Source organism: Tyto alba, unplaced genomic scaffold (assembly GCF_018691265.1).
Source record: "Tyto alba isolate M040663 unplaced genomic scaffold, T.alba_DEE_v4.0 Super-Scaffold_18, whole genome shotgun sequence".
NCBI classification, from domain to species: domain Eukaryota; kingdom Metazoa; phylum Chordata; class Aves; order Strigiformes; family Tytonidae; genus Tyto; species Tyto alba.
In genome coordinates, this window is record NW_024881280.1 from 35,055,933 (window position 1) to 35,073,618 (window position 17,686).

The following is a 17,686-nucleotide window of genomic DNA, read 5'->3' on the forward strand; positions in this document are numbered from 1 at the left end:
CATGGTCATAAACCACATAGCAGAAGACCGCAGCCAAATTTATCCTTGTTATAACTCAGCTAACTGGATGTAAAAAGGCTCAAAAAATGGCTTTCTCCAGTGCAGTAACATCTCAAAATCTGAGATGAGTCTGATCTACATGTGGAAAGGCAGAGTAAACAAAGCAGTTGCCTCTGAAAAAAAAAGAAAATCTGTAGCTTTTTTCAAGTGCCAACTAGCTTATTATTGCAGTTTCCATCACGCCAACAAAATAATAATCAACCACATGTAAATCTTCCTAGGAAATTCCCCAAGTCTCTTCTAATAAAAATACTGTAGAAAATGTAGGCAAGTTCTCCTGTTTCCAATCCTCAACACCGAACTTCCACTATAGTCACCATCCCACACAATGTGGAGCTTGAAAAACAGTTTCAGGAGCCCCTTAGTCTTCTGATTTGACTACCTTGGGCCAAGAGGGAATATCTATGGATGAAAAGTTGGACATGCAAGGACAATGTGCAGCCCAGAAAGACAACCTCACCTCATCCTGGGCTGCATCAAAAGAAGTGTGGCCGGCAGGTCAAGGGAGGTGATGCTGTCCCCCTACTCCACTCTCGTGAGACTCCACCTGGAGTGCTGTGTCCAGCTCTGGGGCCCCCAGTGCAAGAAAGTCATGGACCTGTTGGAGCAGGTCCAAAGGAGGACCACAAAAATGATCAGAGAGATAGAACACCTCTCCTATGAGGAAAGGCTGAGAGAGGTGGGGTTGTTCAGCCTAGAGAAGGAAAGGCTCCGCAGAGACCTTTATTGCAGCCTTTCAGTACTTAAAGGGGCTTATCAGAAAGATGGGGACAAACTTTTTAGTAGGGCCTGTTGCAACAGGACAAGGGGTAGTAGGTTTAAACTAAAAGAGAGTAGGTTTAAACTAGCTATAACAAAGAAATTTTTTACAGTGAGGGTGGTGAGACCCTGGAACAGGTTGCCCAGAGAGGTGGTAGATGCCCCATCCCTGGAAACATTCAAGGTCAGGTTGGAAGTTGGACTGGGCACCTGATCCAGTTGAAGATGTCCCTGCTCATTGCAGGGGGGTTGGACTAGGTGACCTTGAAAGGTCTCTTCCAACCCGAAGTATTCTAAGACTCTGACCCGAGACCACAAACGCTGTTCATTCTAACAAACAACTCTGACAGCAGATGTGCGGCCACATCGCGAAGACCACCACCTCCACATCTAGAACCTTACAGATTCCTTACTGGGATCCTCACTGGTCTCCAGTCCATGAAAAAGCACTGAAATCTGGAAGCAGCTTTTCAGGTTAGGAATGTGAAAGCAGTATGTGAAATGTCTGTTTGCACATGCTTATCTTACAGCTAAAGAGGGACTTCTCCCACTAGAGCTGTGTGTCTGGCAGTTGTCACCAAACAATGAAATCACACACAAAATATTTATAAAATTTATCTACAGTCCACACGATATTCATACTGCAGAACATCCCACAACATAAATCTGTACAAATAATGAAGGCATTCTAGGATGAACATCTGAAGAAGCTGCTAGAGAAAGATCTGTGTGTGCCCATCACAGTGCCTGATCCCACCTACTTTGCCTTTTTCACAGGCATCACTCTCACTGCCCTTTGACATGAGCAATTATCTGCTCCCAATCCCAGCTGACCTCACATTCTTTACCCACCTGCAACTGCCCTGTAAAGATACCAGAAGTTTTCATTCAACATTAGCTTTGTTATGGGCAAGGAAACAATATTCATAATGCCCAAACTGATTTAATTCCAGTAGAGGATTAGCTCCACAGTCTGTTGCTGTAGAATGAAAAGGCCAGCAAGAAATTACCGTCAAATAATTACAGTGCCTTTCGCTTTACAAAAGATACCCAGAGGTTTGCAAAAAAACAACCCTTTTGCTGGATTAGATCTGCAGTAAATTTCTGAGCATGCCTCAGACACACTGAGAAAGCCTACCGAGTCCTGCAGATAAGGCCCAGGACTGAGGGTTGGAGGATGAAAGCTCTGTTGCCTGCTCTTTGCATACTTAGGCTAGTCAACATCCAAACCATAAAAAAGGGGAATAATGCTACTTCTCAGGCTTATAAATATACTATGAGGCCAAACTCATTAACATTTACAAAGCACTCCTAGACTCCTTGTCTGGAAGAAGTTATACAACCATAAAGTATTATTCATACTGTTCTAAGGCAGGAAAGTACATATTACTGCAAATCCAGCAGTAGCTTTTCATACACCACTGAGGTTTACTACACTGTCTTAATCTAATCATGAGCATTTCAGAACCCAGATCTGTCATTTGAAACATACAGATCAGACTTCATCATTGAATAACCAACTGGGCCAACAATATAGAGCACAGGACACACATGTACTCTTTTCCCTCATTTATCCCACAGATACCATTTGTATTTTCAAAACTTCATCATTATTGCTTTTCCTGCCATCTTCGTTATGTCTACGCAGGATTTCAACAGGTTCAAAACTCAGGTACTAGATCTGTTTGCACATTTTTAAAAAGCTGAGATGGGAAGGAGTACAAAGTTCAGGTCTACACCTCCTCCAGCATTTATCAAGGAAACTGGTTCCTTCAGGCGACTTTTTCTGCCCCTTATTATTCTGGGATCTCCTTTGCTTGCAGTTCTGAAAATGTATTCATAACTAGTGGTAGACTTGCTTTTGACTTGCTGATCAAAATACAGTCTTTATAGCTCCAGGCACCATCATCAATGCTGTGCTGGAGGGATTTCAATCCAGTTCAATGAAATCATCAGTTAAAAATAATAGCTAGCTCCCAAACCACATCTTTGGACTCATTTACTTCATCTCCTCCTTCAGGCTGCTGCTGCACCCCTCTGCGGTGGTCTCCAATGCCATCCTGAGATAGACCCCTCACCCACCACGAGGACATCTCTCCCCCACCTCAGCACAAGGGCTGGTGGAGAGCTTCATCTGAGCTTCACAGAAATTCCCCCCTGAACTGCCCTCTTGCTCTCTAATCCGCTGCTGCAGGTCCAGGAGGTCGGCACCTCCACAGCCCCCTGAGCCAGGCCATGCACTGCAAGCTGCCCAGCCCTTCCCTCCAGCTCTACAGATGTTGTTTTCGACAGAACAACCTCGTCCCTCTGTGTTTGATATGGTTTTGGTTTAAATCCAGATATGAAATCTCTCATTTAAAAATAAAAGGTCAAATTCAAATACCGCCATCCTGAAACGTAACACAGTCAGGGAGTTTTACCCTTTGGATAACATTCCTTTTACAGGGCCAGTTCCAAGCCTTTCCTAAAAACACTGCATTTACTTCACTTTGAACTGCCAAATAATAAAAAAAAAAAAAATAAAAAGAGGACAGCCCTCTAATTTTTATCCATGTAAGGCAGCATGAAAGGACAGGACAGCAGACTTTCCATCGGAAACCTTCCCAAGATGCTATAATGTCCTGAAAGGAAAAATAGAGGCCTATCCAACACCTGCATCAGCTGCTGTTTACACGATGCATTCCTCATCTTGCAGGACTCCGAGCAGACTTCACTCCACAGCTGTGGGATCAGAAAGCTTGTTGGACCTATGCTTTCACAGATGGAAGGCACTTCCAGCTCTGCAGCGACGCCTTCTCAAGTACACAGCCCCGTGGCCAAGCAAATTAGCTAGTCACCTCAGATACTTCCAAGAGCAAAGCCTGAATCACATTCAGAATACTTAATACTCTGAAAATGCTGAACACCTGTCCTATGAACAGAAGGTGCCCTTCAGGTATCTCAGGTGGATCCCTAAAAACGGAGATGCTCTGGATCGCCTGCTCTTGTGCAAACTCTTGACCTGCTGCTGCAGAGCCAAAGCAGGACTGTGACCTGCACATGTCACCTCTAAGTACACACCCACCCTCAGCTCTCACTTGCATTAGGCAGCAGATGCTATTGCATTACAAAATGCTCCCTTCACTTACAGAAAAAAAAAACAAAACAAAAAAACAACAAAAAAAAAACAACCAACCAAACAAACAAACAAAAAAAAAAAAACAAAACCAAAAAACACACTGAAGTGGATAAACACATAGCTTTACATTTAAGCATGGATTAGACAACATTGCTGTTGAGGAATGTGTTTTTAAAGAACAAATTTCCAGAGGAATTTAATTATGCTCCTAGGGTTAAAAAAAGGGTTCACGTGATCCAGTTTCTCTTCATACTATGCTGCAAGTGGTGGATGTGAACACAACAATCCACTTACCTCACAGGATCTACACCCATAATTTTAAATAATTAAATAGCACTCATTTTGGGTGATCCTTTCTCTCCCCCTCCCTGTTGCTTAGCTTTACATATAGAAAACATTTAGTGTATAAAGCAAACAACAAACAGGAATATAATTAGTCCTTTCGAACCAAGATGATGTTTAACTTAACTAATTGAAAAGAGAGAAAGCAAAATCTCATACTGTGTGGCTAGTGGCAAAGTTATAAAACGTCAGTTTTCCGAGGTTAATACTCCAGTAATTATCTTTTATACAAAGAACAGTGACTCATAAATCTGCTTTTTCATAAAAATCCTGCACAAAGAAGTCTGCAATAAAAGAGCCCCCCCCCCTTTTCTTCTTGGTCAACTTGAAGCTGAAACAAGGTCTTTATGAGCTGTGGGAGTGGAAAGTCATTAGGGTTTCAATTCCAAATGAAAATTAAGGCTTTTAACTTCCCATACTACTCATACTGACAACCTTTCATACATAATTGCCTAGGAAGAGTTACTGCGGTCTTGTCATCCTCCTAACGATTCAGTGATACGCTGACAAATAGATCCTCCCTACAAATTCCACTACGAAAATGGGAATAAAAGCCCAAGGTGGTTAAGAAACATTGGGTTCACACCCAAAAGTGACTGTGATGACTTTTCAGTCAGGGCTTGTTAGGAGTTAATGAATTATCACCATCAGAAATAGAGCAATCAAGGAACCAGGTAAGAATTTAATTGGAAAGAGTAAAAGTGTCTTCAGCAATTACGGCAAAGACACCACTGCTTTGCAGTGACATGGGGAGCAACTTGACAACCAGGACCGTCTGCTTCACAGTTGTGGTTCTTCACCTCAGCCACAACTACACTAGGCTGCCAGATAAACAGCATCTTAAATACACATATATAATATAATACTCAGCTATGCGATGCAGATGGGATGAGCTGAAATAACAACAAATGCTGTCCCCACTCTCTGACAGATACCAAGGTAACCTGTTGCTGTGACAGAAGCAGCATCTTTCTGCACTTGTCTCTGACCATAGACAGGCAAACACTGCTCTTATTTTATTCCTTGTCTTCTCTTTTGGGAGAAGAATGATTATTTGACTTTTTTTTTTTTTTTTTTTTAAACATTTGGCTGGAGAATGTCCATTCTTCATCATCCTGAGGTCCCAAGAAGTACATACAATACAGAAAGAAGTACCCCAACACATAAAGTGCTTTTATTCCAGTAATGTTGAAAGAGGATTTGAAGCAACTCCAAAACTGGGAATTAGAAATGTCTGGAATTACTATAAAGGCTACTCCTTCCTTGCTAGCTTGTTATAACTCAAAACCTGTGTTGTTTGTTTTCACTGGTATCATAGCAATGGTTAGAGGCCCCATCTGAGGTAAGGGCCTAATTCTGTTGAACACTATGTGAGTATGTTATAAATGACCCAATGAACCACAAGAACCTTGGAGAAGACAAAGAAAATATATTATCCTGGCTGTATAAAAGGAGAACCACGGATCGCATCATTTACCCAAGACTGCATCAGAAAGTCATGTCACAGTGAGAAATTGCACCAAATCTGCATCCCGACCCAGTGCGTTAAGTTGCAAAACCACCCATCTTTTTTTTTATTTTAAAGTTTACACCTAAAACAATACAGTCTTAACCGACCTCTTAAAAGAGGACTTATTTTTACAAGAGACCAGGAGACAAGCATGAGAGACTTCCAAATAAACTGTTCAGAACCCAGAAAGCAAATAGCTACACCAAATCTTCAAAAGGAACAACTTTCAGAAGATGGTTGGCTAGAGTCACACACGCGCAGCTACATCAACATGGCCTGTATGACAGAGCTGCAGAAATCACTATTTTTGCCTAGGTGGAACCAGCAGCCACTCCAGAAGAGATCTCCACGAGCAAGGTGTACGTTATCACGTTTCAAGACATCAAAGAGGAATAAACATGAAGGCTTTAAAAACTGATCCCCACCTTTTAAGAGGTATAACAAGCAGTTAAAGATGCCAAAAAGAGAAAACACCACAAATGTTAGCAGAATTAAAAGACAGAAAGCCTGTTGCACTGGCTGAAATACTCAACTGGTTTGTAGCCTCAAAAATAAACATCACAAAGAAATGAATGAATAATTGAAATAAAGCAAGTGAGTATATAGTTATACATAACAGCAAAAGACAGATGTATCAGCAGGAGCAAACTGACTCACTCCCATGATGGGTTTGAGTTGCAATCAGAAAAACGAACAAGGGGACATTTTATCAGAGTTTTTCACAACATGCCATCTTTGTGCAATGCATGAGCCACTTGTGAAGATCATATAGCCTATAACTGCGTATCACATTCAACAGCAAACAACCTTTTAACTCAGTGGAAAGGGATTAAAAGCTCTACAGATCCAAAGCATAGATCAAAGTTATATTCAACTGCTGGGAAATATATATATATGAGACTGCAAACCCCAGTAAGGGAGATAAGAAAAGGAAACCAGGAAGACAAAAGAATACTTTTGTACATCACAAAAGTGCTTTAAGATTGTACATAAAAATAAGATTTTCTTAACACCTTTGTTAGGAGCTGGAAAACATTCAGCATCAACCAAAATGAGTTACTTTTCATTGCTGATACTCGGCTAGCATCTGACAATGCTACTCTGCCATGAAACAGTGGACTGTTACGTAGGTTGTCCTGCAGGCATTTCTAACAGATCCTACTAAAACAAAAAGTGGCAGGAAACCAGTGAAAATATCATCATGACAACAGTAAATAGGTGCACGTATATAACCAGGAGTAGTCCTCTGGCTACACAAAAATCAAGCAGACTATTACCTAAACTGGTCAGATTATGCCCATTGTTGGAGATTAAAGACATAATGGATTTCCTTTGAATAAAAGACTAAAGCAAGTGCAATGAGTCAAAGTCTTAACTCCATTCAAGTCGAACAGTGTCCCCTTAGTAACTTCACTGGGCACTGAGATGTACCACACCACTGAAAGGTCCACAGCCTGATACAAAGTCACAGCCATCCTTCAAGTAGAATGGTTTCACAGAAGTGGCATTTATAGGACAAGGCATTATCAATAAGTGTCATAGAGTGAACGAAATGTACCTTAGCAAGTAAAAAACGGCAGATGAAAGATGGATGCCAACCCTCCAGAGGCTGTTTAGCACTTAATGGAGAGTTGGAAACCAGGAATGCAGGTTTTAACCTTGCAATTGTGATACGCAGCAACCTGTCTTCAGATGATCTGGGATGGAGGATGTGGGGAAGGACAAACATTTTTTTAAATCTAGTCAACCCCACTAGATCAAAGACTGACAGCAAGCCTCCAGCTGCATTGGTTTCCATAGAAATATTAAGCTTTGGGGACTGGAAATGCTGTAAGGCTCACTTTTTCTTCTTTTCTGAAACAATGGTGTGCTTTTGCTGCTCTACTTTGAGTGGTCCTTTTGCCTGCTCCTTTCCTCTTCACGGGACTTCTGCAGTGAGAGGACAGAGCAGTGCCCGCTCTGCAGCTCTCCTCGTCGCACCGAAGCGGGGCTCTCAGCACCACGTCGCCTCGTTTCGTGGTCCCGGGAAGGCAGGGGCAGGTCAGACACAGCTGCCAACCCCCCCGGCATAGGCAGCCGTGGAGCATCCTCCTGCCCTGGAGATGGTTTGAACCAGCAGCAAAGTATCTCCTCTTGTGTCCCAGCCTGAGCCCTGCTCCATCCGTTTCCTCTACACATTACATCCTCCATCTCCCACAAACACTCAAACGCCGCTGATTCCCCGGCACGCAAATGAAACCCCAGCAGCAGAGGAATCTGGGGATGAAATGCGAGAAAGGCGGGAGCATGCGGTCCTGAGCATCACTGCACAGAGCTGGGGGACGGAGCAACGTCTGAAGGGCTTTTCAGAGCACTCCAGCTTTGAGTGAACTAATTCTGCCAGCAAGCCAGGGTTGACACAACTACACAAGACAGCTAGCGTGTCACCCCTGCGACCGCAGTTTACAGCTGGCCAAAGCCCTGATGCCATAAAGCTGGGGCTCACCGCCAGCACTCCCTCTGCTGCAGACACCACAGCCTTCTCCCACCACACCCACCCCGGGCAAACAGGAGACATCCTGTCCTACAAGCCTGTAGAAACCCATGTCGATGACAAGATAATTCACATCAGATTTAGGATTGCTTCAATCTCACCACAAGATCCCTGAAGCGGAGGGTCTACAGCCACTTGCCAAGCCAGGCAACATGACTGCAGTACTGACAGCACTAAACACAGTGCTTTGGAGTGCCCCAGCCTCAAATCTAACCGATAAATAACCTATAATCTACTTCACAAGGACTATCTTTTACAAAGACCTTTTGCAGGAAGAGAGTCCCTGAGCAAGGTGAACATTTGGCACCACCACTGCTTGGAGAGGTAAGAAGTCAGTATAAGCAATGAGCTTCCTGCGAGGGGCAAATATCAAGGCAAAAAGCAATTTCAGGGAAGGAAGAGTATAGATATGTCTGTATGCATGGGGAGGAAGTAGCATGGCATAAACGGTCTCGGCCCAGACATAAGTCACTAGAAAAGTGTTCAAAATAACCTGTACAGCAGCCTTCAATTGCCATGGTGATAAATGTTTCCTAATGCCTAAGAGCAGTTGAATCCTGAACTCCACACACCTCATTCACGAACAAAAGAGCTCATTATATTGGGGGGAAAAAAAAAAATCACAAATGAATTGTGGCCATTTTAAGCCACAGATCAAGGGCTGATTTACACACTCTCGTTTCAATGGGGAGTACTGTGCTCACATCACTGTTAATTCAGAAGATGGAGCTGGCTCACTTTTTGCTTCACAATTCAGTAGGCAAGGGAAAGACAGATTTTTTGAGACAGTGTTACTTTTTCTGCCAGGAGTTATCTATTTGCAGAAGTGGGTCAACTTTCTCTTGGTGGACACATTAGTGTGCAAGTGCCTAGCAGCGCTGCCTGCGAATTTCTGCCCGCTCCGCATGCGGAGGAACCTCTGCACATAACTATTTATGGCAGCCAAGTGTTTCATGAATTGCAGCAAGTTAACCACAAGGGGATGATGACATTTGGCGACAGGGCAGGATGAATTCTGGCTGGCAGACAAAAAGTCAAGTTAAAAATATGGAGTGCAGAAGCAAACCCAGTCAGTCGCTGCTAATTCGCAGGAAAACTGGATGTGCAGCCCCCAAACCTTCCCTCTTTCACACGAGTAACACTGTGCATTTTGCAGTGGGATGCATTAAGGCCTGATGGTGAGTGTGAAAAGGACTTCAGCCTTCCTAGAGCCAAGCATTTTAAGTGTATGTTAAACAGGCTTCTAAAATTTTTCGTTCGCCTCACTCTACACCTTCTGATGTACACCAGACATTTTTGCCAGTTTAATCACCTCACCTCCATCTCCTACCAATGAAATCAGCCATTGTCCATCCTTGTGCTCCCAGAGCATCTCCAAAGGGCAGCCCCAATACAGAAGGATGCCACAGGGCCAGCCTGAGGGGACAACATCAGCAGACCCTGTCAGGGATACATCTGTGTGAGATGCAAGCAAGGCCATAGCCATGCTGGGTCAGATAAAAAGCCCAGTGCCTCCCAGGGCAGGCCTCCTGTATCACCCAGGTTATATGGATGTGGTCAGCCTTGTCCCCACAAAAGCATTAACCCTTGAGCTTTCAGATGCAACACTTCTAGTGTTCACGTCCCTCATCTCCACACACACATTACATGTAACACCTGCCAAAGCTGCATTTTGGGTTTCCATGCCTGCCACTTAATTAGATCACTATTTAATTCGATCCTCAGTTATACTTGATGAAATGCCTCCAGAGGACCAAATCATTTACACATAACCAACACAGTTTATTCCCCTTATTTTGACTGCTTTCAACAAGACTAAGTGGGTAATTCCATCAAAGGCCCATAGAAAATTGCCTTTTAATCAATACAAATTTTTTTCCTTCAACGGGACAGCTGAGAGTAAGATATCTCTATAGAAAATTGAAAGAGGAAAACGGATTTCAGTGCACTACTACAAAGAACATATTTTCAGTTATGGCCCAATTTCAGTACCTAGTTTAAGTGCCTTGAGAAATTCTTTTCAGGGATACCAGCTACCTGGACCTTTGGGAGCCTAGAGGGCTCGCACACAGGCAGCACCCCAGCAAGAAGGCAGGAGTGGGCAACAACAAGGATGCCTCAAGTGGAGCACTCCACTGAAGCCCCTTGGATGAGTGGCCAGTGACTACTGGCTACAAGAAACTCAAGCTGTACCCTTAGCGTCTGAGACCTCAGCACTGAATAAGCCTATTAACAGAACTCACTGAACTTACAGAAGACATGGAAACAGGCATTTTGACAGAGATCTTACAGCTAGTGTTCCAACCCAGGGCAGGTTTCCTGGCTTAATCTCACAGAACCTGTATGTAGCAGCCTACAGCACCCAAAATACCGACACGTTAAATACCAGAGTATCAAAAAAAAGAAAAGTTACAGCAATGTTCAGAGGATGGTCTTGATATAAGAAAGCTATTAATTGGTCAATAGCCAAGCCTCTGCTTAAGCACGGCAGGGGCCACTGAGCTCTGAGAGTTCTCCGCTGCAGAGAACTGGGCTTTCTCGGAGCAAGGGGTGGGGACTGCGAGGGGTGACATCTGCCACTGAGAAGGGCGATTTCCTCTCCTTCACCAGGGCTAACTGGAAGGGTGGACAATGGTCACCACAACACCACGAATAGGACTGATCTCACCTGACTTTAGATGGTTGCATATGAACTAGCCATCCAGGCTGCCTTGCCGTCAGCAGAGAAGGAGCACAATTAGTGTACAACTCTGCTCCGTCTAAAGCAGATATAGTTGACATAAATCATGACACCAAAGTGCCTTTCTCCACAGGGCTGATACAGGAAGCCCAAGGGGATGCAGATGTTAAAGTCTATATTGGAGATATCTCAAATTAAATGGGATGAACCTTACCCTTTGCTTCTGCCCCTGCATCTTCTCATCTCAAAGGCCTCATTAATACATCATAGTAAATCATACGTGTATTGATTATAAATATGCTAATAAAAACAAAGGACTTTGGCCTAAGGAGTGTGTGAAGAAGAGGAGAAACAACTACAGAGTAGCTGCATGTCCGATCAATACCACCCCACAGGGAACAGCCATTTCTCTTTGCCACCATTTTAACTGTAATATATTGTACCCTCTAGGTAAATATGTGGACATTTACAAGTGGGAATCAATAGAAGCAGAGATCTTCCCACCCCCTCACCCACGGAGACCATCCTTCTTCCACTGAAGCAGACAACAGCAAGAGGCCACAGATTTAATGTCTCTGCTTACAGGCTATCTGCCATATCCACAGCTTTCTTCTGGGCTTCTCTGACCACTTTTTAAGTATTGATGCTTTTAACAATTTAAAAAAAAAATCAAAACCAAAACTACTCTTCACATTGATAAAGAAATGCATTATGTTTTTACCCAAGTGGAACAAAGCAAACGCTCATTTTGGGAACCCTGACCAAACAGCTTCAGTGGAAGGTGAAGTTCTCACAACAGCATTCAGTTGATGGGGGGGGGGGAATAAAAAAATAATAAGCCCAAAAGCTTTGCCTGCATGCACAGGATTTTGTCCCAGGCACATCAGCAGCTAGTGAGTCTGTATGCCTCCAGGCTTGCAGATGGATAAACAGTTGTCCCAGTCAGATCTAGATAAAGCTAAAAGCAGTGGAGGCTGTTGCGCTGGCCTCAGGGTGCTTTGAGTCACTCTTCCCAATGTTCCCAAATACCTCACAGTCCAGGGACATATCCCTTGGTACCTGATGGCTGGTTCCTTCCCCCAGGTCTCGGTAAAAGCACTCAATGTGGCTGTCTTTTTTTTTTTTTTTTTAATTCGTTTTTTTTTTCAGAAACTTTATTCTGGCGGGACACAGGCAGTAGCAATGGCCATCATCCCAATGGGGCTGCCTAAAGCTGGACAGGCAGAAAGACTCTGTATGCACAGAGTCCCGCTGTGCATACAAAGGAAAGCCAAAGCACTCACAAGCACAACACAGCGACTGTGCCTTGATTTCCGTCCTGCATCTGTGGGTAGATTTATGGGAACTGATGCATACCACAACACAAATGCATCTAGCCCGTTCCCATCACGTAGCTTGGAGATGCCCCTGTCCTGCAGCCCTGGTCCCAGCTCACACATGGAGAACAAAACCACCATTTACTTTCAGACTGAGCAAACTTCCTCTTGGCTCTCAACAGAACATCCAGAGCTGCATAAGATTACATGTGTGATCTAATACTAGCCATTTTCACACTATCAGTTATACTTACTACCTTATCTTCCCTGAGCAGACAATTAATCATCACGTTCCAGGTATCAGCTTCCAAAAAGCCAGTTTATTAAAGTAAACAGACTTCAGAAAAGTAAAGGGAAGGTGGATCACAGGTTGGTTTGGGTTTTTAAACTCGTACCATTTCTAGTGAATTCACGTTACAAAACTAGAGTTCATCACCTCACACTGGGGTGAGTCACTGAGGCCAATAAATCAAGCCCTGTTTTACCAACTCACTTCCAAAGGACTGCTGAAGAGAAAATGAGAACTATTTAATCCACCTTTTCTCGCTAAGATTTCATTAAAAAGCTACCTCCCTTGGAGCGTTTAACAGCCACCATACTCGTCTCCTTTAGAAAAGCACTAAACAAGTGAAGCAGTCCTGTTTAATACCTAGAAAAGTAGAGCACTACATGAAGTCCCACCGATACCACTAGCAGGGGCAGCACTGTACGGGACTTTCCAGCTTTTCCATATGCAAAGGTGTCCCAGCAAACAGCTCACCTTACCTTGCCTCTACCAGTTGTCCAAGGCCTCTGCTGTGTTCTCACCATAGATGCTAAATTCTGCCCTGCATCCACCTGAGATCCCCCTCCACCCTCTCTAAGGAAGTATATGAGGGCTGTTCACTGCTGTATCAGCTGAGCTGGCTAGACAGTTTCTGCTTTATCCACCCGTTAGTTACCTGGTGTTTTAAAGACATGAGACAAGAGCAAACCAGACTGAAGTTGGCTACCTAAAAATGAAAGGCCACACTTTCTCCTCTTCCTCCCTTCAGTTTTATTCCAGGGGAAAAAAAAAAAACAAAAACAAAACAAAACAACAACAAAAAAAAAAAAAAAAAAAACACATCAGGGAAGGAGTATAAAGAGGCTGAGATCTAAACTGCATGCACAGAAGGCAGAGACCAGGAGATGTGGAAGGCTGCTCGCTGCCAGGGCTGCTCCGTGACACCTCCACTACCCTCTTCACTTCTGGGTTTGTTTTTCACGTCCACCTGCCCGGCTCTTCCACATTGTCACAGGCCTAACAGAGTTGCCATTTGGTCCCGGGCGAGCCCCCTCCCAGACTTCATGCTGTCAGTCAAAAAAGGGGCCTGATAAGCTTTTAATTTGCATATGTATGAGAGGCATTTCCAAAGGCACAGTCAGGGAAATGGCCTTGCTGAATACCGATGCTATCTGAGAATGACAACTATTCAAGTCATTTTACAGCTTCACTGCCTAAGTGATCAGGCTTGTTTGCATCTTTACAAGGATTATTAGCTTTAAAAGTGCTGATCACATCTGTTCCACGCTCCGAAATGAAGGTTCGAAGCAAAGAGCTAGCTTCAGTTCTTCCCACAGAGACCATCTTCCATAGGCACCCCAAAACCAGAAGTCACTAAAACCTAAGGTCACATCTGAAATGCTTGAGCCCACACTCCTCCTTTCTATACAGAAACAGGAGAAAGGGTGCGGAGGCACGCATGGAAACATATACACGTGCATATGCTCTACCACCCCTCCCTACACTTACCCTACATAGGGTGGGACATGAGACTCAGCCCTCAATCGTGTCCCCCCCCCCCCCCAAATGATGCTGCTGGGCACACAGCGTTCAAGAATGGCAATGAGGACTGAGCTCTTCCAGCAGGGACTCTCCTCTTCCTGCAGAGAGGGATGACTTGAATCCTGTGGTGCCTCACACTGGGTTTAAGGGACAGCTGTGAGGCCATGCTGGTGTCCCATATGCACAAGAGCCCTGGGTTAACAGAAATGAATTCAGCTGGCTTTGTCCCAGTCAGCTGTCGATACCTAAAAAGGACGTGGTCTAAGGTTCACAAACCCGAACTGCAAAGCCCTTCTGTCCCAAAACAGTAACATCACATTCAATATCTGCCAAGTGCTCCCCGGGCCACTGTGCAGCGCAATCAATGCTTTACAAAAATAAAGTCAAGTCAAAACAGGAGCAGAAGCTATCTACAGATTTACAAACCAAATACTTCTGATTTACGCAACATTGAGAGAGAGAGAGGAAGAACAACAAACATTTAAAGATGTTTGGTGTACCCTGTAACATCTGGTGACCGCATCACCCCTGAAACCGGCAATCCTTGTCTACTGTCTGAGGTGGCCGGAACACCTCCAGCTGGGTGTGGAGACCGTGCATGGCAAATTCATGAACTTGAGAGCTGGGCTGATCAGTGCTGCGTGCCTTCGTATCTCTTGAGGCGTAAGGACTTGCCATAACTCACCAGAAAAAAGGATCAGCACTCCCTGGTCCCACCAGGACCACCAAAAGCTCTGGGAGCTGACAGCACAGTTATCTGGTAAGCACATCCACTGCTGACAAACTCTGGGGCTCCATCCCCATCTCTATGTTTGAAAGAGGGGAAGGGGAACCCCAACCAGAAAATAGTCCTCTCTGGTTGGAAAAGAGGATTAAGAATATTAAAAGGAGTCTTACATACAACAATTAATCAGATGGTGCCTGCTTTGATTCCTACTGAACCCTCTTAGCCAAACTACTCCTAGAAGTCAAGTATTTGGTCTTGTTGGCTTCCAAAGAGAAAAAAATTTCCATTTTAAAGACATTCCAATATTATTATTTTAATGCCTGATCACTATTAGACAACAGGAGAAACTTTGCTTGAATAAACTGTCAGAGGAGGGCTTGGCATGATTTCACAGTGGAGCTTGTTTCTAACTTTAATGACTAGGCTGAACAAAATTGTGAGTACAGCGTCCCTTTGAGAGCAACCTCTTCTCTACAAACAAACCTCCTGTTTCTGAAGTGGAACAGGGGAATGAGGGGGAAAAATCAAGCTGCACCTCTCAAACTGCTGAGCGTGCCAGAGCCAGCTTGCCCTGAGAGCCCATGGAGCCAAGTGATGGTCTGTGGGGCAGACCTGCACTTTCATCAGATGCTTCCAAACTCTCATCCAGGCTCTTTATCAATCTTATCAAACTAGCAAACAAACAAGCCCAGCGTAAACGAAAATATTTAAAGGGGGGAGGAGAAAGAGAAGGAGAGAGGGAAAGAGAGAGAAAAGGAAGAGATTGTGAAATCAGTGTTTATTTAACCCTGAAAACTCGGGCTGGTTTTTGTCAAGGAAAAAAAAAAAAAAAAAAGAAAAAAATCAAAACCAAACAAACCCTGGAAAAAAACCCACAAACCCTCCAGATAAAAAAGGCTCCAAGCCCCAGTCCCAGGCATCGATAACAGAACCAAGGCGCACCCCCCCGCTCCCGTCCCTGGCCCCCGGGGCTGCTCTTCCAGAGGCCCCCAAGGACGGGCAGGGGCGGGGATGGCAGGGGTTCCCCTCCCCAGCACCCTCCCCATCGCCCCGGGGGCCGGGACCCGCCGAGGGGAGGTGGCGGAGGGCACGGCCAGCCGCGGGGCCACTCACCGTTGAGGCCGTTGGGGATGCTCCGGTGGTGAAGGGGCGCGGACAGGTCATCCATAGACCTCCGCATGGCCCCGGCCTTGCTGTCGCCGGCCTTGTGGTGGTGGAGGTGGTGGTGATGGTGGTCGGGGCTGCCCGCGCTGCCCGCGCTGGAGGTGCTGCTCCCGTCCCCTACGTCCCTGGTGGCCGAGCCGCCGTTGAGGTTGGTCAGGCTGGCCTGGCTGTCGATGGAGCTCCGCGAGCCGGCCCCGCTCCGCTCCTCGTCCAGCATGAGCACCATCTCCTTCAGCTCCACGTTCTCCCGCAGGAGGGTCTCCTGCCTCGCCTCCAGGTCCTTCAGCTTCTGCTGGTACATGCCCACCTCCTTCCACATCACGCTGGCCGTGTGCCTCCCGAAGCGCTGCCATTCCCTCGACAGCTTCTTGCCTTTCTGCCGGTCATCGTCCAAGAAGCAGCAGAGCTCCCGCAGCTCCTGGTTGTCGTCCTGCAACTTCTGGTTCACCTCCTTCAGTCCCCGGATCTCGTGCAGGTGGAGCTGCAGCCGCCGGTTCACGTCCTTCATTAAGTTGCCGTGTTCCACCATTAAGTTCATCTTTTCATTCTCCACTTTCCTCAGTCTTTTCACCAGCTCTTCCTTGCTCCACCTCAGCATCTCCTCTTCCGAAATTTTGCTCAGGTCTTCTTTAGACCCTTCCAGAGAATTTTTTGCCATCATCTGTGCCTAGGCAGCGTTTGCTCTCACACGGTAACAAATGGTTCGGGTTATTCTTCGGATTATTTCGTTCGCCCGATTTCCTGAGACTAAAATTCACTGCAGCATCTCGGGGAAGAAATATTATAGTTCTCCGCAGACCGCTGGACAAGGAAGAAGAGTGACGCCGGACTGGAAGATATGCTCCCCCACAGACCCCATAATAATAATAATTAAAAAAAAAAAAAAAAAAAAAAGGGGGGGGGGGGGAAGGGAAAAAAAAGCGCCCCCCCCAAAGGGGGCTGGGGGCGGCAGGGAGCGGGAGCCAAGCGCTGCCCACCCCTCCAAGCGGAGCCTCCGCACGGGCTCGGCCAACTTACCCCGGGCAAACCAACTGCGCGGCAGCCGCCCCCCCTCCCCGGCCCCGTTCCCGGGCGCTCCGTCCACTTGTCCCCCCGCCCCCCCGCCGCCCGCCGCTCCCCGCCGCTCCCCGCCGCGGGCGACCGGGCACCGCGCACCCACCGCCGCGGCCGCTGCCCCGCTCCGCTGCAGCCTGCCCACAGCCCCGCGGCGGCGCGGGGCCGAGCCCGGCGCGGCGGCGGCCGATGCCGGTGCGGAGCCGCGGAGGAGCGGTGGGGGAGCCGGCGCCTTCCCGGAACGGCTCGGCCCTCGGGAGGGAGAGGAGGGAGAGAGGAGGCGGGCGGCAGCGCCGGGGCTGGTCCCACCTCCTGCCGGGCAGGGGGCGCGGCCCTGCCCGAGCCGAGCCGAGCGGCGGCGGAGGAGAGCCGGCTGCTGGCCGAGCCCGGCCCAGCCCAGCCCAGCCCAGCCCAGCCGAGCCCAGCCCAGCCGAGCCCAGCGGAGCCCAGCCCAGCGGAGCCCAGCGGAGCCCAGCCCGCCCCCCCGCCGGGCGCTGGCCGGGCCCCGGTGCGCCGCGCCCCGCTGCCGGATCCGGTTACCGGAGCCGCGGCCGCCGCAGCCAACGCGGGTCGGCCTGGCGCCTCCCAACCGCAGGTACAAAGGGACGGGGCCGCTC

General features: G+C 46.7%; 1 protein-coding gene across 1 annotated transcript in view; it reads right to left on the minus strand.

The window, feature by feature from the left end:
* CCDC85C (coiled-coil domain containing 85C) overlaps window positions 1–17,436 on the minus strand; it is a 114,069-nt gene extending 96,633 nt beyond the window's left edge. The window contains exon 1 of the mRNA XM_032988978.2: window positions 15,966–17,436. Within this exon, the coding sequence (XP_032844869.1) occupies window positions 15,966–16,677 (712 nt within the window). The 5' untranslated portion in view covers window positions 16,678–17,436. The remainder of the gene's footprint in view (window positions 1–15,965) is intronic.
* Between the last annotated feature and the right edge of the window lie 250 nt (window positions 17,437–17,686).